Source organism: Bacillus rossius, chromosome 1, assembly GCF_032445375.1.
Source record: "Bacillus rossius redtenbacheri isolate Brsri chromosome 1, Brsri_v3, whole genome shotgun sequence".
NCBI classification, from domain to species: domain Eukaryota; kingdom Metazoa; phylum Arthropoda; class Insecta; order Phasmatodea; family Bacillidae; genus Bacillus; species Bacillus rossius.
Genome location: NC_086330.1, coordinates 36,489,442 through 36,512,102, shown reverse-complemented (window position 1 = coordinate 36,512,102; position 22,661 = coordinate 36,489,442). Strand labels below are relative to the sequence as shown.

General features: G+C 39.0%; 1 protein-coding gene across 4 annotated transcripts in view; it reads left to right on the top strand.

The window, feature by feature from the left end:
• LOC134534411 (rho guanine nucleotide exchange factor 18) overlaps positions 1-22,661 on the top strand; it is a 180,689-nt gene that overhangs the window by 6,302 nt on the left and 151,726 nt on the right. For all 4 annotated transcript variants that reach the window (XM_063372885.1, XM_063372900.1, XM_063372879.1 and 1 more), the window contains exon 3: positions 14,573-14,725. In XM_063372885.1, coding sequence (XP_063228955.1) covers positions 14,573-14,725 — 153 coding nt within the window. The remainder of the gene's footprint in view (positions 1-14,572; positions 14,726-22,661) is intronic.

Genomic DNA, 22,661 nt, shown 5'->3' with positions numbered 1-22,661 from the left:
AAGCTTGCTTGCTAACTAAGTGGGCCCTTCTCCCCCCCCCCCCCCCTTTTTTGTGTAATTCGCTGGTATGAAATTATTTATCCTGCAGCCAGGGGCGTAGGGAAGGGGGGGGGATCATAGGGATCCATCCCCCCCCCCCCCCCCCCGAAATGTGTGGAAGGTTTTTTTTTACCTGAGTTGAGTTTGTAATTTGTGTTATTTTAATATTCAAAATCAATAATGTTTACAGCAGAACAATATTCACTGTTATATTATGAAAACTGCTAAAATAGCACCATTTTGCACGTAAAAATCCAAATTTTTCCGGAGGAGGACCCCCGGACCCCCCCCCCCGCTTCACAAGGGGGGTGGGTGAATAGCCAAATGTTTAATTCCCCCCCCCCCCCCCCCCCAAAATAAAATCCTGGCTACGCCCCTGCCTGCAGCACGACGCCGTTTTCCGAACAAACACTCCGTCCGCGGCAGTTGGCGTTGCACCGGAAGTATCGTCGCCGCGATGCGGGCGGTCGGCAGCTGCGCACCGGAGAGCTGAGGTCGGGTTTACAAACTACGCAAGGCACGCAACGTTGCAACAACGCGACACGCAAACTGACGCAAGTAAATCACGGTCGATTATTAAGCACGGAAGTTGCGAGACGTCACCAATCCTACAACTTTAAATCGTAAACCATTAGATAACTTATTTCTTCCCCCGGGCTTCTTTTTTGTTAGTTTGCGTTTAACACGAAAACGTATAAAATTGTTGATAATTTTATTTAAAAGCGTTTTTTTTTTTTTTTTCACTGTTCGAAAATTTAACAAGTTATAAGTTATGCACACAAAAAAATGCGGGGCATTCTGCGTTTTGAAAAGTTTTCAGGACACTTCAAAAACGGAATGTGGAAACGCAAGCCGAAACGCAAGAAGTTGATAGTTGGGTGATGCTTGCGTTGCGTTTTTACGTGTTGCGTAATTTATAAACGAGTATCTAAAGAGTCATTATTGAACTTCTTGCGTTATTGCGGTTTTTTTTGCGTAGTTTATAAACCCACTCTTAACTACGCGCTCGCTTGGTCGGCATCTGGCGAAACTTGTGAAGGACTTCTCCCCGTGTCGACTGCGTCGCTCACAACTTGTGCCGCTGTTGTTCTGCCAACACTGTTTGTAAACAACTTAATGTGGTTGTCGTAGTTCGCAAACAAACACAATGTGCTTCCGTGCAAGTGACAGTTGGGAAATGGGTATGTAGCGCACGTACTACATACTATTAAAAGCTGCCAAGTTCGAGACAAGTTACAAGGCACAGACTTACTGATTGTACTCGCTGCGGGAAAACTGACCATTTTCATTGGAGTTTTGCATTCTTGTGTGCGCAAGCTTTTTTTTTTTTTCTTCCCCGCCCGCCGATTTTCTTAGGGTTTGTCCCGTTCCAGGCCTTTATTTTATATTTGCTTAGAACAATTTAAAGTGTATAAATTCTAGTAGTAACTGCTCAACAAAATTAAATATATAATACAGTAACGGTAAAACCTTTATTAATGTCGCACGCTATGCGCGCAAGGGTTGAAGGCGACGTTACCGCCAAGATAATCATATGAGCGCGCTGAGTTAGCGATCACAGCTATTGAGGACACATCACGTCATCTTGAACTGGTCGAATTTCACTGATGTCGCTCTTTTGTCGTTAGCATATGTTCGTGATGCATCTGACGGAAGTGGAATCGCAGCCGTATAATACACGTGGCGTCTGAATCATTGAAAGTTTTCGGAACACTTCAAATATAGTAAGGCGTAAACGCAAGCCGAAACTCCAGCGGCGGCTCCAGGAAGACTTTTCGGTAGAGGTTGTCGTACAAAGAAGGATGCGTGTGCAAAGCATGGCATTAAATAAGTCATAGAATAGCCTTAGAATGAAGTCGGGCTCGGGAGGGATTACCACCCGCTTCCCTTCTCCCCTTTTCTTCTTTGAAGCCTTCCCCCCCCCCCCCCCTTTTTTTTTTTTTGCTTTGCTTATTTGAAGCCGCACTTGATAAGTGTTAAGTTGAAAGTTGGCTGATGCTTGCGCTGTGTCTTGCATAGTTCATAAACGGGTATTTTGAAACGTCTGTATTGAACTTTTTTCTTGCGTTTCTTGCACGGTTTATAAACTCGTCCTAAAGCCAGATTTATAAACTACGCAAGATGCAAAAAGGTCAAGAACAAAGTTTACAAATACCAGTTTATAATTTACTCGAGACGCAAAAACACAACGCAAGTATCTGCTAACTTTCTACCTATTGCTTGCATTTTCGTCTTTCATATTTGAAGTGAAGTGTTCCAAAAAAAATATTTTTTTTTACGCACACAATAAGTGCATAACAGACCTCAATGTTGTTTTTATTATATTGATCGCGTTTTTACTCGTTCAACTTTCCCACAGTGAAAAAAAAAATTAAAGTAAATTACAATTTAATATTTTTTTCCATGAATCACTAAAATTAGCCCGGGAAAGAATTGATTACAAGAGCAAATAAAGTATGCCAGGTCGCAAGTACATAGCTGTGCACACACACCCTCCGTTACCGTTTGTACACGAAAACAGGAGCGACCCTCGTATGAATTTGCCGTTTTAAAGGCGTCTGGTAGTAAATTTTGCAGGATTTTTTTTTTTATCGGAAACAATACCGCGTATCATGTTTTATTTCAGTGCCAATGTGCGTTGAATCCCCGTTGTAAAAAAATAGTTAATGTACGGACTTTTAAAACAAAATTCACCTGAAATAAACGAATAGTTCTTCGTAATTTCAGATAACTTGTCTTTGTGGAAACAACTCCGTATGTTGACTTCTGGGTTCTGTTTCTCGATGTAAACAGTGCAAACACACACGCAGTAGAAATAATTGTGTTTATATATATATATATATATATATATATATATATATATATATATATATATATAATATTTTGCTTGTATACCATGAATATTCTCGTGGATTCATTTTTCAAGTGAAATTAGTACTTTTTAATATACGAAGATACCAATATATTTACGAATATCCCTAGATAATTTGTAACCATCGTTCTTCGTAAATTTAAAATGAAAAAGTGTTCTGTCTTCTCGAGTTTAAGATAGACCCGGTGCTCGACAGAAATTAATGTATTGATTATGGCTTAACAATTCGTCGACGTCGGGTTCATTAGGAAATACGAGGGATGATGAAATAAGAACGGAGCAGTGACTGAATTATTAGGCGGGGAAACGGGAATATCAAGCGAAAGCTACTGCTATTTTTTCCCACTGACGAGAAATCTGGGATCGATGCCGCGCCGCCGGTCTGTTCTCGCCCATGCTGAGTCCCTTTGATCTCCATGTTATAACTATGAGTTATAACTATTAATCCGTGTCACTTAACTTGTCTCAAGTGTGACGGTTTTCAAAACACGTGACAGTGGTACCCATTTCCCAACTGTCATTTGAGGTTTTATTTAAAAAACAAATTTCTGGACATTCGCCACTGCTGGTTTTTCACTGTATGTCGTAGAGAAACCACTCTCTATGACATGCAGTGAATAACCAGCAATGACGAATGTTAATAAAAATGTTTAAAATAATTTTTCCCCAATGCCCGGTATGGACACACACACATACATATATATATATATATGTATATATATATATATATATATATATATATATATATATATATGCATCAGTGGATTCGGAAACTGTAAATCCTTTTTCTTGTAGTTAATCCATGACGTACAGTAAATAATACCTGCAACCTAACATCCATAAAGATGTTTTAAATCATTCTTCCCCGTTGCTAGAATCATACATTAAAAAAAAAAAACTTAATACTACCAAATGTAGTTGTTCGCACTGTTAACAAAGTAACAGTGGCAGAAGGATATGTAGACCATCGGTGATACTATTGAGAAATATCAAATTGAAGACCAGTTGTATAAGACGGATCGCACGAAGGCGAGGCGGGCAGGCCGCAAATAAAAGCACTCGCTGTGTGGAACGGCTCGATTGCCCTCCATTCTGATTGGCCACTCGCAGGCTGCAGGTCGCAAGTCGATTAGCGCCGACGCTAAATCCGGCGCCGAACGGACGTCCCCGCATGTGCTAGCTTCACCCCCCCCCCCCCCCCCCCCCTCTTGCTGATCGATGCTTCGTCTCGGCCGCGCTGGCAGGCGGCTCCAGGAATACCGCACCTGTCCCGACGCCGTGTTTCACTGCCGCGCGTTTATTCACGTCGGGCGCTGAAGCCTGGAAGCGTGACCTACTTACCTTGGCGGACAGCTTATTTTTCCTTTGCATTGTGTCTGTTAAAGTCTTAAAAGAACTTAACAGTTACAAAAAAAAAGGGGGAGTTTGTCTATAAAGTCGGAATACGGACGATAATTTTACGTGATAACGTCATAAGAAACATTGACGAAAAATGGCATACTTTTTAATTTTCAAATATTATTTACAGTTTTTGCAAATTTAATTTAAATAATTTGTTTAAATATAATCACGAACAATTAGTTTAAAAAACCCGCCTTAACCTGTTTGATACTATAGAAGATTTTCTCGCACGGTGGTTGGCCGGTTATTGCACGCTCGGCTCATGCGGAACGTGACAATTTTTCCGTGCGTGCAGCCGGCACTCATCGATTTATAAGATGTTATCACGTTAAAAATAGTATTGTATCTCACTACATCAACTACATTAACTTGCAGTTTTTTTGTGTTTTTGACTAAATATTTCAGGTAGGTACATCGTAGGTCTCTAAACCGCTTCTCCGGAACACACAATTCTCGAAATAAAAACCTATGATTCGTTTGGATTATTTTTTCTTGTGTATGGTTTTTACTTATTTCCTGGCTTGTCACGTTCAGTTAATTCGTGTAACAATAATTTATTATTTGAATCATGTTGTGTTTGTATACATCCAAAACTGGGTTGGGGGGGGGGGGGGGGAAGAAGTGATATCAACAAAACTAATTTCGCATGCACGTCTCTTTTGAAGCTTAGTTTCCTTTGGGTAATATTATTATTAATTCTCCGAAAATTTTGCTGGATGCTATCAGCAACCAGAAATAAATCATAAACTAGTAAATTGGTTTAATAAACATTTTATGTGAGTTCCGGGTTTTAATCCCTGAGTAGGTTTTATTTTATTCTTTAAATGCCTGTGAGCTGTATTTCTGGAATGAGAAGAACTGTCCACGCATAGTTTTACACATTATTCTGAAGACGTTAGTCCAGACTAAACCAAAATACTACCAGAACATTAATTTTATGGTAATTGACTGTTACTTAGTAAAATCACACTGTTGTATGTGCTACTTAATTCTTATTCGCGCTCCAAAATACTCGATAATATAGCTATACTACATAACTTTTGTATCATTGATTAATTATAATTACGGTGAGAGTTTTAATTTATTTTTTCCATCAGAAAATATCTAAAGATATGATAATATGACAGACGTTTATTATAACTGTCAGATAGGCGGGCTATCGTGATTTTTAAAGGCCTGAAATGTGTCATCTTCGAAGTAAAATGTTATTTGACAACTGGAGACTTTTTTTTTTACATTGTATCAGCATTGTGTAATGACAGTGCACAAATGAATCGGTAATTCATACCCAAAATTAGGTAGGAATAAGCTTAAGGTGTAAATTTTCTGCGTGGAATACGCGAGTGCAATTATTGTGGTTGGGAGATTTGAATACTAATGTGCATAATAGAGGAAGTTTTATACACAGACAAGACGGCGTGAGACTTGAAATGATCTGCACGCCGCTGTGCCTCGTGGCGCGCAGTTGCACGCGATCAGCGACGAATCTTCGGAGCCTGCTCTGGTCAGGACAGCCGTCGTGTCCAGGCGAGTCTGCTAGTCTGCGAGTCTGCGAGTCTGCGAGTCTGCGAGTTTGGTACTAAACAGTTCTTCAATAACAGCGTGCTCCAGCCGTGCGGGAGGGTCACGGCGACCTGGCATTTCCCATCCTCCCCTGCGACTCACGTGTTCGTGTTATTCAAGTTGAAGGGGGGAGGTGGATTGGAAACAAAATAGCAATGCTGGTTTCCAGTATTTTCTCCCTTTCGATATTCAAAATTTAGCTTCGTTGACGAGTTAATAGTGAAGTCATTGGCCGGGGCGTATTCAAGGAGGGAATATTCTCTCTCTCTCTCTCTCTCTCTCTCTCTCTCTCTCTCTCTCTCTCTCTCTCCCCTCCCACACACACACACACACACACACACACACACACACACACACACACCCTCACCAAATGAAATTCTGCTTACGCTTCTGGTCATTTGCGTTTAGTTTTTAATTAATTTTTGGGAATGACTGCAACGATATAACTTACGCCTTGTTATGGGCTTTGTAAATCTTCGAACATGTGATATCTGGCTTAACGAAGGCAAATTTACCATTTTAAACGATAAAGAATTATTGTTACGGCATGAAAACTGTTGAAGGCAATATATGGCGTCTTTCTGTTCATATTTCTCCTCCTTAAGAGTCCCTACCGTCTTAGTTTGTCGACTGTCTAGCCCCAGCTTGCAGTAACGCTTTCGTGTTAAATTTTATGGCTAGATTTTATGGGAACTTTAAGATGTCGATATTCATGGACTGTGAAATGTTTACGACAGTTAGTTGCTCCCGCGAAGTAAGCAGTTATTTTTCTCCCGGCGTTTTGAGACTGCAACCTGTTGGGAAACATCCCGAAGTAACGAGGTGCAAAAGCTTTCTGAAGGAATTGTTTATGTCGTGCCATGTCAGATATATGGGTAAATAACTCATAATTTCAACTATAGCGGAAAGTATTTTAAAAATTGTAAAATGGCTGGGACTAACGTTGCTGAGTTCGGGGCGCTGCTGTGCCCGCTGACTAAAACCATTCAGGGCGTTGAAAAGTCATGATCATGTGTACATTCAAGATGTCCCGAAATAGTAATGGCGCCAGAAGTAATGAAACTTTAATTTCTAACAGCGTTTTGCCAATTTACCCTCTGTTTTTTACCTTTTTTTTTTTTAGTTTATAGTCGGACATTAAATATATGAATAGTTCAAGACTTGTCCACTGAAATCATGTGGAAACGATCTCTGATAAGGTTTCGGCTGTTTAACTTAAAATTCTGTTCGGTTCGTTCCTGCGAATAGTATATCTTTTTCGTATTACATTTTATCAAATTAAATTTTGGATGCATATACTCTCCCTCACACATACATACATACATACATACATACATACATACATACATACATACATACATACATACATACATACACACACACACAACACACATACTCACTATGTGATAAAAACGTTGTAAGAAAACTTGTTTAAAGTTCCTGAAATTAGTTCTCCAGGTATTCGTTGACACCCTGATATTTGATATGTGGTATATCACTACCCATTTTTTTTTGCCTATCTTGTGTTACTTTGTTAATACTTGCGTTGCACTCGTGTTTGATCGTGGAAATAATCAAACTGGATGGCATATTTAATTCAAAAGGGAAAGAATCAAATAACATGTTTAGTACGAATTTGAAACTTTTTATTAATGAACTGTGTGAATGTTAATATTGCAATTATATAAAACTTTAATAATTACATAAATTCGTAAGCAAATAATAGAAACCGTTGTGTGTTTCTCCAGTAAAAATGAAAATATTGACTTTTTAGTCCGAGATCGTCCAACGTAACCATTGTCATAATTTTTCAAGCGCAGCTGATTCTGCTGTGCTGGCGTGCTGGGGACGAGAGAGGCTTCCGTGTTCCAAGTTTTCCCAGGCCATTGCATCTGGCGTTAAACGTAATTAGCCGTCTCGTGGGAAATAAAATACGCGTTGTCTCACGCGTCGTCGTCGTCAGATAAGAGAGACACAACGCCCGGCTCACAGGCAGCCCGCGATACACAAAACTGCCGAGTGCTGTCTACTTCGCAGGGAAAGGTGGTAAGACAGTTAACAACGGTAACGCAAGCGTGGAGTTGGTGGGGCAAGGGTGACCCCCTTCCCCCCGATGCATACCGGCACCATGTGCCAGAGATTACTTCTGTCGATTAACCCCACGCGCAAAACCCTTGGGCTGCAGATTCCAGGAACCCTCCCCTCCCCCCCCCAACCCCGTCATTCTCCAGTTAACTACAGATTTGCGCCCCTGCTCCGTAGGACTGTGTGACGTTATGTTTTAGAATTTGGTTCGACATTTTAAGTGCGATATATTGTGTAGCGATATGTTGTTGCCAAGCCTTCGTCGAAAAATCGTAAGGCATAATAATCTTAGGAACTAATATATATATATTACATAATGTGTTTTAAAATACTCCTAACAGCGCGGGAATTTTTTTAATCTATGTACAGACTAAGTCTGAATTAGACCGAAAAACTACGGCTGCAGATCCATTAAGACAAAAAAAGACGAAAATCTCTAATATGACTTATGGGCTTAAGTGCTTCCCAAGGTTGGTGTACGCCTTTGAAAGTTGAGGCTGAAAATTTTTATGTAAATTAGCTATTGCATCCGCTACAATGCCTCATTGTTTTTTTTTAGTTTGTACACATAAAACGCATCTCTTTTTATAGATCTCTATTTATCTCTCTGTAACGATATATCTCTTAATATCTCATCTCTCCATATCTCTCAATCTCCATATCTCTCAATCTCCATATCTCTCAATATCCCTATCTCTATCTGTATTTCTCTATATCATATATATATATCTTATATCTATATCTATATATCTGCCTATCTCTATATAAATACAGCTGTATAATTATCTATATATCTAACCCTTTATTTTTATCTTTATATCTATCTCCTCTATGTGTGTGTATATGTTTCATTTCTCTTAATCTACATGTCTATATATATATCACTCTAGCTCTATACCTCTCTTTATATCTATACAACTATCTATTTCTCTATCCCTCTCTATCTCCGTCACACGCTGCCTCTCTTTCTCTCACCTTTATATATATATATATATATATATATATATATATATATATCGCTATCGCTATCTCTCTACTCGTACGCCACCATTATTATTCGGATTATAGAAAAGAGGAATTGACATAAAGTACTTACTGGTAATTATCTGATACTACTAGCGTGCCACCTTAATTTTTACTTTAAGGGTTGGTATTATCGAAATCTCACCTGAACAGTGACAAGTGTTTTAAACATGGGGGTAAGAAGAAAGGGAGTTGGTGTATACAATCTTTGCCATTTTAATACTTTGAAGTCAAAATAGGAACGACCCTAACCCCCCACCCCCCTTTATTTCTGCATAGAAAAAAAATTATAATGACTTTTAACCCTAATTTCTTGCATATGTGTTGGTATTAAGTTTCTTTAGCAATATTTACTACATGATGGCTTATTTACTGTTTTGCCTAGCGAGATATTTTCAAGCTATTAAACAAATTTATAGCATCTTAGCTTTTATACAGTTGCTATATCAGGTACTTCAGAACAGACAACCATTCCATAAGCTAATACCTCCATGGTTTCAAAGGTCAAGCGTGCAAAATTTCATAGAGATGAGTTATCAATGCAATGACAAAATTTTATCAAGAATAAATTAATTCTGCTTTAAGGATTGGTTTTATCAGAATCTCACCTAGACAGTACAGTAATTACCATTTCAACGATTTCCCGTCCAAAACGCTCAAATGTTTCGTTCCCGCCAATAATAAGATATACGTTATTTTTATTTTTATAATTTTTTTTGTAGTTTAAGATGTCCATAAACTTCTATTCCCGTATAAAACGATGTATTTTAAAGTTGAAAACCATTATTTGTCAGGATATTACCGGTTATTTAATTAACAGAAATAAGTTGGTAATGTGTAAAGTTTATTTCAAAGACGTTTTCAATCATATAGTCTTTATATGCCTCTATAAACAAAATATTCTAACAACACTAAAATATAGAGTGCGCTCGCCGATTGCAAGCAGCGCGCACGCTCTGTCTCGTGCCAAGTGAACTAAATTTAATAGTCCGCATTATTTCGTGGTTAATCTGTACTACGACGATGGAATGGTGTCATTTCACCAAGTATAATTAAATTATGCTTTAAGGTTTTATTTTATCGAAATCGCACCTAGACAATGTGACCTTCCCCTTGTTTCGAAGGTCAAGTGCGCAAAGTCTCAACTCAATAGATGAACGATGCGTGACAGCATAGAAAACTTAACACAAACATTCATTTTTATATATAAGAAGATAAAGATAATAGAGGAAGTATTTAAGATAGAACACTGTGCGTCTGGATTATGTTTAATTGAATTAAATTCTTCCACAAGCATGAATTTTGTGGCTGTAGCAAAATTATTTGATTGAAATAATTAGGGATAGTAAAACGTAAAAACTTGCTTGAAATAATCAATTAAGGGGCCCTCCTAGCGAGGGTTGTATTTGTGTCAATGAGGCGACATGATAAGTGCTAAGCTTGATCGTGCTTCTATCGCGCTATCGCCTCTAAGCGCAAAACCCTAATCTGGTGCGCAGCCCACTTGTTCATACGACAACTATGATATGTTATGTGGCAGAGAAAAAGTGAAATGCAAGCCCCTGAGTGTTTTTAAGTATCTAAACAAACCCCACTCTGATGTCTTGAGAAGTTTTCAGATCACGTGGTTTTCCCTCTAGCTCTCACACCATGTGTGTGTCAGGGTAGGCGGAGTTCGGTTACGGAAATTGGCAAGTTCATTTTCGTTTGGAGGATAAGGAAACTATGTGGACATCACTCAAAAATTCTCTCCTGTAAAATTACTATTTTGTGATTTGGAGTCCTTTATTTCCGGGGCTCAGATACATCACGCGTGATCTATCAGCAGATGCCCCAGCATGATTGTAGTTAGGGGCCGTTCATTAATTACGTAAGGACGATTTTGGCCATTTAAAACCCCTACCCTACCCCCATGCAAGAACATATAATATTTCTCGGACCTCCTCCCCCTTCTTACATGAGATTTTACCTTGAGTTTCCCACTAAAGCGTTAATTAAGTAAATGCAGTTAGAAAAGATTCAGTTACACTAAAAAAGCTATTATTTGGTATAAATCATCGATTTTTTTTTTTTTTTTTTTTAAATAATTATTTAGATTTGGGGAAATATTTGATGTGTCCTGGTGCTTCTTGGGTTAGTTATTGATGCTTGATCTATTCCGTGCAGGCGAATGTCGACTCTTAGTAAATTATTACGTAATAATGGCTTTTACTCCCCCCCCCCCCCCAAATACACCTTTTTTTTACCCCCCCCCCCCCCCCCAATACACACCACACCACACGTTGGTAAGGTCATGTAGAGATTTTTTAACCCCTCCTTCCCCTTCGTGACCCTTGCGTGATTAGTGAACGGCCTTTTATTACAACGTCGATATATTGACCGATAAACACTTTCGTAAATGTCAGTGGTCGCGCATAGTGTCTGTGAGGTCCGTAACGTACAGGTACCCTCAGGCACGGCGCGACACCCGACTCTTTGTGTCGACCTACGAGGCAGGCAACAGGCAGCTGTTGCGAGCATCCAGGGTTGCCTACCTGCAAGGCGCGAGCGATCGGTTCATCAGCTTTACTTGTAGCGTGCGTACTTCTGCTGAGTAATGTCATTTGGAATTATTTTCTAGGCATTTGTCTTCAGAAAAAAAATCAATACGAAACTTTACATGTTCTAAGTACCAAGAACTTGTCGACCATTATTTAAAAAAAAAAAAAAAACTCAATATTTTAATACTTATATCTTAGTACATATATGCAATGATTAACTTTGTTATATAAATTCACATCACATTTATAATAGTATTAACGTTCACAATCATAAACACCAGATCAAAAAATATTATATACATGTCCAAAAAAAATAATAATTCAAAGATATTCCAGAAAGGTGTCCAATATTCAGGAAGCAAATTATTTAATTGTGTTGCCAGAAAATCTGACTGCACTGAGAATAACAAACATAAAATTTGTCAAAATGAAACTTGAAGATTATGTACTACTGAACATTTATACACTGAATGAATCTTGTGTTTTAAATTTTAGCATTTAACCAGCAAAAAGTTAATAACTTATAATTTTATGTTAATTTAAGTAATTATGTGCTATATTCCTGGTGCTCTCGTTTATAATTTTCTTGTATTTTCTTTCTGGGAAATGGCCCCTTTTTAAAAAAAATTCTTGAAATTAGTAATCTACAATAAATGAATAGTGTTGAAAACATTTTTTTTTCTAATTCTGTTAATTTTGTACTTGTGAGTACATTTAATGTTCAGCAAATATGTGTTCAGTCTTATAGATTTATTACATATTTAACTGACTTATTCTGTATCCCAGAGCCTATTTTCATTTTGGATTAATAGAATGTAAATTAATAACTACGATAAAATTTCTAATATTTTCAAGCGAAGATATTTTCATTAAATTTAAAAATATATATCTGTACAGTTTTTTTATATTTTGTTGGCCTACCCAGGTTGAGATCATCATACTAGATTACAGAATGTTAACTTTCCTGGTCAAAAGTCAATGCGACTAACTACTTCATGACGCTAATAAATCTAAGATTACTTTATTTAACTTCTTTGGGGTGTGGAAATTCTTAAACATTTTGAGAATTTTGACTCTAAATATTAATTAACATACATTTTTTCTTCTAGAAATGAAAATGTTGCCATGAAGTAATGGACAGCGTTAAATATTTACGAATTTAATTTTTTTCCTGTGAACTCTGTCCTGTAGGGTAGCTAGCCGAAATCTTAAACATGGTAATTTTACTGCTATTGTTGGAGGTAAATACGCAAAGGATGTAAGTCTTCACGCGGGAACATTAAACTCATGAATTAATAGCCCGCTAGCTTCGTAACGCGGCGTTTTTTGTGATTTTTATTTTCGCGATGAACCGATCACGCAACAGAGGTCGAAACACTGAACACGAAATCATTCTTTTCCGGCCATCCGAACTGCTGTTTCACGCACTGTTGTTATTATTTTTTGTATAACTGTAGGCAAATCCTCGATGGTTTCTTGTTACATACATGCTATGAACAGAGGCCTACGAGGTGGTGAGGAGCAAAGGCGCAGATCTGGACGAAACGTAAGGGGGGAAGGGTGGTGGGGTGGGGTTTTGCGCGCGGGGGTAACAGACATAAGTCATTTCACTAGTCGTTCTAAGCATGCAATAAAATTTAATAATATTCTAAAAGTTTTCCTAAAAAAAAAAAGATGGTGTTATTTTCATGTTCATCATCCCCATTCCACGGTTACAATTGACTCCACGATGAAGGGCTTATAAATTTATGTGAAGAGTGGGGTCTTCCCTGGTCATCCCCGGAACCTGTGCCCATTAGGAAAGATTTGGGCAGGGGGGAAGGTGTTTGAGCGGCTCAAACATCCGCTTCCAACAGCAAACTACACTTTATAGAAATTACGTTTTCTGGAGAATAAAAAAAAACCTAAGTTTCGTAACACTAAGGCTTTCCCCCTCGTCCTATTCACGAGCTTCGGGAGCCACCACCGACCATGGCTGTATTTTTACCTCAGCACACGTGATCCAGTCCACCCCACGAATGAGTGAACTTTCATGACAGATTCATGTGAAGCATTGAGATGTCATTCCACACAAATTATTCAATTTTAATTTAATAGAGTAAAGTTTTTTTTTTTTCCCACCAAAGAACTACACAAGCCAACCATTTAAGAGTGCTTCCGCTGTTAAACTGGAAAGGTTGTTTAAGCCACCATTCAGAAAAGTTCACTCGTTCTTTTGTATTGGAACACAACTATTCGTGAGACCAGGGCCGGTGCAAGGTAAATTGGCGCCCTAGGCGAAAAATCTTAATGCCACCCCCCCCCCCTCCCCCGCCGGACACCCCAAAAAAAATTTTCCTTGCCTCAAAATACATCACGTAAGCCTAAGATTTTGTCAACAATCAAATGTAAGAAGGCTTGTGTTTTTTTTTACGGTTTTACTTATTACGAACATAAACAGGTCACCGTGGACTTTAAATAATTACTTATATCAATATAAACATTCCAAACTGTTACAAAAATCCATTTTCATCTAGTTTCAATAATCGTTAAACATATTATATGAGCTGTTATGTGTCGTGCTGCGGCGCCCCCAGCTACTTGGCGCCCTAGGCGGTTGCCTAGTTCGCCTGTATGGACGCGCCGGCCCTGCCGTGAGACATACTGTTTGTATGTTACTCGTCGAGTTTCAGTGCCCAGTATAGCGGATTCAAGACATTCGTGTTCGGGAACTTTTGGTTCTCTCTCTCCCCCTCCCCCTCCCCTTTGTTTTACCCCCCAGAAGACCTAATTTTTATCGAGTGTTAAGCGTGAAGGGGAGTAGTAAGGCCCAACTTGAAAGTTAACTTTCGGCGCCGTTGTCTGTCGGCTGGAGCCGCTGCTATTGATAGCGGTATCAGATGCCGGGGACAAGGGCGCGCGCGCCGCCGCGTGCGTCACGGTGGGAGGGGTGGAGGATCAATACTCGGCGAGGCGAGCTGGCCGCGGCGGCGGGCGGCGGCGGTGGCCGGCTGCGACTGGGACTGGCCATGTCGCCTGACGGCCGTCTGGGGGCGGTGTCTGCCCGCAGGCGAGGACAGCGATGAGGACGTGGTCACCGACTACGCGGCGGCCATGAGCGGCGGGGGCGCGGGCCCCCGGCAGCAGGGCCACCACGTGCCGCTGGTGCCCACCATCAGCGTGACGCCGCACTCGCCCGGCGGCAGGCACTACCCCGTCCTCGGTGAGTGCGCCCGAACCCGCCCCACCACGTACTACAAGTACTGCTAACTAAATACATTTATATGCAGTTGTTTCATTTTTTAATACATCGCAATATGAATAGTATGCGAAATATATCATTTTTAAAAACATTTCAAGATATACATGCATGTATCTTTCAATCTGTCCCCTAACTTGTTTTTCAACACTGTGATATTCAAGTACATATCTATAATAAAAATTACTCTACCAGTTTAAGCTCCCCCCCCCCCCTTTTTTTTATTGTCTAGTGGCGCCCGGGGCACAAGCCCCGTCTGCCCCCCTCCTTTTTTTTATATATATAGTTACGTCCCTTTAGGAACCTTGGCCAACTAAACTTCCCTCTAACAAGGGCAACATGTTCTTACAAATATTAATCATTTTAAATATTCTAAGTTCGTGGCTGTTATGCAGAAAATAGCAATCTGGATTATTTACGATTTGTTGTTCTCGTTCAGGAATAAGTTGAACTGTCACTAGGCTTTCAGATATCGTGCGCCTACTGCACAGCGTATTTGTACCGTCACAATATTAATAAAAACCACACGTAATTGTGCTCCAGTGGGGCTGATGGTCTTGTGAAGATAGACATATTAATAACACTTGATGTGTTTACTTTGAATGTTAAACATTATGCTGAAGTTTTATTTAATCGGTGTAAAATAAACAAGAATAATAAAGATACTAGAAAAAAGGGCTTGGAATGTTAATAAACCTACCCTGCTCAAACTAAAACTATTTCCAGCACCATTGCGCACTGCACTCGGTTCTGATGGTTCGGGTTCGCATCTTGTTTAAGCCAGCCCGATTTCGGAGTTCCCGTCTTTTTCCGAAGATCATATCAAGCGAATGCAGTAAGGCCATGGTTTCTGTCGTCTGTTCCTGCCGCTTTATTTTCTCTTTGACAACCTGCTTGAACCAGCATGGGCGTATTTAATAGGCCGTTGGCATTTCCTCTCCCCAGTATCTCTGGTTTGAGTCGTTGATTACTGTGTCTAGTGGCCTCGTAGTCGAAGAGACAATAAAATATTAATTAAATAAACTTAACAAAATCTCCCTTTTTATCTCCATAAATAAAAAAATAACATTTTTGTGGTCACTGCAAAATAATTGGTCACTACATTCTACCAAATATTTGGTCACCATACACTGAACCAAACATGTAATTTTTTCAGTGAATTTTTAAAAAAATAGCCCTGATGATCACTCCTGCCACAGCTGTACAAAATTCATCTTAAAAAGAGCCTGTGTTACGCCTGTTCTATCTCCTCGCAGATTAGGACAAATAGTGTTATATTCAGCCTTTTTTTTTCCTGGAAGGAAAACTAAAATAATAAAAGTGGATATTTTCTGTTGAATTTAGTTAATTTTGGCTGTTTCCAAGTATCTTCTTAAAGGGCCCTTTAGCACAATAGATCCTTTAAAAGTGCATCTTAAAGGGCGCAAGTCTTGTTTGTTGACGTTCTGAACAGTTGCAAGTCTCGTTACAGAATGACCCATGCACTGGTGGATCCAGTTGGGGGAAGGGGGCATTGCAGCATGCCCATCCTCCCTTAATAAATCTGAATAATTTTCAGATTTTCTCCAAATTCCATATCATAGTATACAAAACTCTTACTAAAGTATTAATTTACTGCAGTGCTATATATAACAGGACGTTTCTGAACCACAAATAAAATTTACTAAATATTTAAATTGTAAATATACTAAAATTGTATTAGAAAATGTAATTTGGTGTTCCCCTGACCATCAATCTGGATCCGCCCTGGGCCGATGTAGCCTTTCGTGAAAGGATGAGGCTCTCGCTTCCTTACTTGGATTCTTGAGGCCTGTCAGGGGTTTGTGGTGCTCCCTTTAGTATAAAATTGTGGGTATTTGAACCAGCCAACTGCAGTCAACACTTTTCTGTGTTTTGTGAATTTATTAACTGCATGGGCAGAAACTCTAATTGCTGAGACCAAGACTTGTTTTTTTTTTTTGCATACCAGAAATACTTAATCTCCTCATTGATATAGAACATGCTTTTTTTTTTTGCTCCATTTAGATTTCTTCTCCAAAGCAATTAGTTGAAAAGTAGATAATTCATCATTATAAAGCTTAAAGATTTGAACCTCCCAAATGAGCTTTTTTTTAGTAGTTATGAGCCCACCCAACAGATAGCGTCACATGCTCAAAAATGGTTTAAGAGTTGCACTTCTATATCTCCCTCCTTGTTCTATGATTAACTGGGAACACTTCTAAACTAAAAGTTGCTTAGGCAAAGAATTTGTAAACACAAAAAAATCACCACCTATAGGTCTAATATATTTATTTTTGATACACTAGGTTTTGTTAACGTCGAAAGAATTCTAACATCATTTCATGGCTAGTTTCTCAATTAATGCAGCAGCACCATCTCACGAATTAAATGGTGTTCTAATTAGTCAAGTACATTTAAGTTGCGAATATTTCTTGTTATGGCCATTAAAGTGTACAAAATGTATTTCAGTTTCGTACCATAAAGTTTCATTTGGCACACCAATACGTTTGGTACGTCCCCTGATGTTCACGAAATTGAATGTATACGTATTAATGGCGCCAAACGCGGGTCCGCCAACTGGAAACGAAATAAACTAAAAAGTAAGCCCTGCGCATGCGCGGAAATTTGGGCACTGGGACACCGAAATCTGTTTCCTAAAAACAAGTGACAGGCCGTGTCCCATCGTGCAATGGTAATACGATGAGGGTACAAGTGTAGCAAATTCAGTACCCAAACCCATATTTTTGTGTCTTGGAATACCGGCCGTAGGGTTGGGGGACGTGCCGGAAGTGGGACGCGAGCTGTTGGCACGACTGCACGTAAGAGGACGTAGGGAAGGAGGCGCGGCTGGTTGGCCTAGGCTCGGGGTCTGGCGGGGATGCGGGACTCACTTTGCTGGCTCCTTCTCCCACACACACACTCGCGCACACCCTTATCCTTGACCCGGCAAGGCTGGGTTCGAGCATGGAGTAAGGAATCGTCAGGAGATGGCATGCTGTGACGTAGTTGAAGTCACTTTCCACTTCACCAGCGCCGTGTTGCAACATCCCAAAACATTGCCTTGTGATGGCTCATAAGTATGAATTAGAATGCCCGTCGTTACACGCGGTCACTTTGAAGCTGTTTCCACTTCAGCCAATGTGTACCGCAGGCATGGTGCAGACTATCAGCTGGACAAAACACAGCTTAACTTGGCATTATCCACGTAGTAATTAATACATGCATGGCCACCCACTGCTATCAATAACCTTATACAGACCAGCAACTATATACATGTTCAATAAATACGTATATAATCCAGATTTAATTAAAACTTTGATCACTAGAGATCGGCTCCGTCGCCTTGACTTCTGCGTTGGCTCGCTGCTCGAGAGCTATGATGCAAAGTCCTCGGACCACGAGCCCCGCTATTGCATTGTACAGCGTAGCTTTAAGTACATCCTGATGTAACACGACCTTGGCGGTCATCTGTGGCCAGTTATTATCATGCATTATGTTTATCTGGAGAAATAGGCTATTTGAATTACTTAATTAATGTAAACAAAAAAAAATACTTATCATTGAAGCTATGTGTGTCTTTCTTGTATAAGTTTCGACTACGCTACCATGTGGTCTTCGTCATCGATCGTGGTGGCCTAGTGGTAAAGCACCGGAGCATCATGGCCAGCCCCTTCACTTTTTTCCTCTTTTTGAAGTGCCTCGCCACCCTTTACGGAAGGCTTACGAGCTTCCCCTTCCTTAACATCAACCCCTATTGTCCTCGCCAACACCATGACCTACTTCACTGCTTTCATGACCCTCAAACCCTAGCTCGTTCAGTCAAGGTAGGGTCTTCCAAAATACCGTCATTTTCCACGCCATTGTCAAGCTTGGCTTATTTTTAACTCTTGCGCCAGGTACATTCTGTACCTACTTTTTTTGACGTGACAACGTCTAATAAATCTATGAACGCCGGCTGCACGCACGAAAAAGAATGACTCATTGTCCCGTTACGCACATTGTCCCGTTACGCACATTGTCCCGTTGCGCTTTGTACCGTTACGCTCATTGTACGCTTGCGCCGCATCTATCTCTCTTCCACTCGATTGGAACAACCATCGATTTGGCTTTTTCGAAGCACATTAAACTTGAAACACTCCCATTCGTTTCCTACTTTTCCTATCATCGTCCTATCCTTAACAGATTAACACAAATTGGAAGAAGTTAAATAGCAAACATGTATAAAAGTTATAGTTAAAATAATCTGTTCGTTAAAGTAATAAACATATTTGAATTAATGAGTGCAAATAAAAGTAAATTTATCAATTAAATTGTAGATTTCATTTCACTCCTTCTTTGTATCCATACAAAATAGTGATAATTCAATAAAAATTATTCAATTTTATTCATAAAAGTATGCAATCATTTCATCGATGTTTTATTATGACGTTGACACGTTAAACTATCGTCCGTAAACCGACTTTACAGACAACCAATTTTTGTTTTAATAACCCGCAGGCAACTCTCTGTACAACCACATTTAGTCGGATAATCCCAAAAAAAAAAATGTTTTTTTATGTGCTTTAAATACATTTGCATTACTTTTTCCCCCTGTACAAATACTTCCACATTCAATTGCTACGTACAACATACAGACACTCAGGGTTCCCGCAGACAGGGGAAATCTGGAAATACTCAAGGAATTAAAACGTGTCTTTAAAACCTGGAAAACACAGGTAAACTGACAAAATTTTAATTACCAATCTGTATGGGATATTTTTTTTAATACTAGTGTGCTTATTTAATGTCTTAAACTAGTCTGTACATTATCACTTGTTCATTTGTAGTTGAAAACTTTGTGTATTGATTTATTGATTTGAAGCACGATCAAATGGCGATAGTGTTTCGTCTGATCACAGTCAATAATGTATTGTTTCAAAATTTTATCAAATATAGTGGTTGCATAACAGGGATGGAAATAACAATTCAACATTTGTATCGGGGAAAATGTATGGTAAATTTGTCATGTTACGTGTTACCTTGCGCAATTGACAGGGGTGGAGGGAATGTTTGTTTGGACAGGGACATATAAGGGAAACTGTCTAGAGCAAGAATGTGAGAACCTTTACACTGCTATCGCATATCTGTAGCAATAACGGTATTGCTGGAATCACAACAACGCGATGGGCGCGACACGAAGGACGCAATGCGACACCAAAATATCGCTTTGTCGTTGAACATGCGGTTTCTACCCGTGCGACAAACAAAACCAAAATATTATGCATATAATGGTTCTTGCCATAAAATACGTAACAAGATTACGACAGCCATCAATGTTAGTTTTTTTTTTTTTTTAAATCGAATTGTTTGACATTTGTTCGGAAAAATTACTGTGCGTGAACATATTCAAAAGATTTCAGCGACATTTTAGCAAACAAAACTTTAAAACTAAAAATATTCAAAAACAGAGGAAGGTGCAGATCGGGTCCGCTCCGTAGATTTCTCGTGAAAACGTCGGGATTAAATAATAAGTGTTTCGTATTAATATGTAAATTAATTGTTAGTCTCTTTAACACCTATGCTGATACGATAACGTAACAGGCAAAACAAATACTGCACGACAAACACATACATGAGCTATCTGTTGTGGGTTCAACCATTGTTGACGCATTATTAGTCTCGTAGTTAAGCTACTAGCTGCAGTACCCAGCGTTGTCCGGGCTGAACACAGGGTGAAGGGGAACTGTTTAGAGATCACCAGATGTAGTTAGTAATTGTCTTCTTAATTTGAATGTCAAGTGTGCAAAATAATTTATATCACTTTCAGATCCCGACAGACGTTGTTCTGCCAGTTTATAGTTATTTACCTGGTCTGTATGTAACTATAAAGCAATGTAGAAAAGAAAACTGAAAAATAAGGGATTGCTAAAGTAAATGTATTTGGTATGTCCTGGCGCACCGGTGGGTGGTGGGGGATTCGGGGATTATGTCACTTCCTTCGACCATGCACACACGAAAAAGTGCCCCGTTACAATCATCAGCCATGTTGGATTACGTCACTTCCGCCGGCCATACACGCACGAAAAAGTGTCCCGTTACGTTCATCAGCCATGTACGCACGAAAAAATGTCCCGTTGCGTAACGAACGAACGGAGGAGGACGGACAGACCAGCTCACCAGGACGTCTCGCTCTGAAAAGTATTAGGCGGTAATAAACAGCCAGGAGGTAACGAATATAAGCCTACTTCTACACGTGTTATGAACGCCGGATACATACAGCCAGGCAACCATGTGTTTTGGCGCGCTGTACTTCCACGACGCGCAACGGCACCGGCAAGTTTTTATTACTACCTCCTCTCAAGTTCTGATCTCCTAATACTTCACAGCAGAGAAGCGCTGTTGGTCGGAGCCCGTAGGTACTTCCTTCGCACGCCATGTTTTTTTTCTATGTGAGTTAATTAAAACCCGTGTACAACAAAAACGGAATTTTGACAAGTTATTGAGAACTAAATTATAATAATAAAAAATGTTAACCAATAAATAATATTTAAATTCCTCACTACTATTTGATTAATTTAATGTTTTAAAATCTTTGAACATTGTAATAAATGTAAAAAAACCTTGAAACCAAACACTAGAGAAAAATTTGTATATTTAGCATAGGTATTCTAATATATTTTCAATTAAAATAAATTAAGTTTTATTTTTGCAAATTTTTTTTTTCCAACCTGCTGAAAACTTTTCAATTTTAACATAAAATTTGACATCTTCAGTGACATAAAACTTCTTGACCTTGACCTTTAACCTTGACCTTTGACCTTGACATTTAACCTTGACCGTACCCTTGAACATTGACCTTGAACATTGACTTTGACCTTGAACATTGACTTTGAACATTGACTTTGACCCTGAACTTTGACCTTGACCTAGAAATTTGACCTTGACCTTGAAATTTTACCCCTGACATTGAAATTCGACCCTGACCTTTAGCCTTGCAACCCTCGATGTTGCCAACCTGATATCGTCATATAATCCATATGCTAACCTAACCTAACCTAACCTAACCTAACATAAATTAAACTAAACTAATCTAACCTAACCTAACCTAACCTAACCTAAACTAAACTAAACTAAACTAACCTCCACCTAACCTAATCCATATGCTAATCTATGCTAACCTAACCTAACCTAACCTAACCAAACTAAACTAAACTAAAACCTAACCTAACCTAAACTAAAATAACCTAACCTAAACTAAACTAACCTAAACTAAACTAAACTAACCTAACCTAACCTAACATAACCTAACTTAACCTAATCCATATGCTAATCTAAGCTAACCTAACCTAACCTAAACTAAACTAAACTAAACTAAACTAACATAACCTAACCTAATCCACTAATCTATGCTAACCTAACATAACCTAACCTAACCTAACCTAGCCTAAGATAACTCAACCTAACCTAACCTAAACTAAACTAAACCTAACCTAACCTAACCTAACCTAACCTAACCTAATCCATATGCTAATCTATGCTAACCTAGCCTAACCTAACCTAACCTAATCCATATGCTAATCTATGCTAACCTAACCTAACCTAAACTAAACTAAACTAAACTAACCTAACCTAACCTAAACTAAACTAAACTAAACTAAACTAAACTAAACTAAACTAAACTAACCTAACCTTACCTTACCTAACTTAACCTAAACTAAACTAAACTAACCTAACCTAACCTAACCTAATTCATATGTTAATCTATGCTAACCTAACCTAACCTAACCTAACCTAACCTAGCCTAATCCATATGCTAATCTATGCTAACCTAACCTAACCTAAACTAAACTTAACTAAACTAAACTAACCTAACCTAATCCATATGCTAATCTACGCTAACCTAACCTAACCTAACCTTACC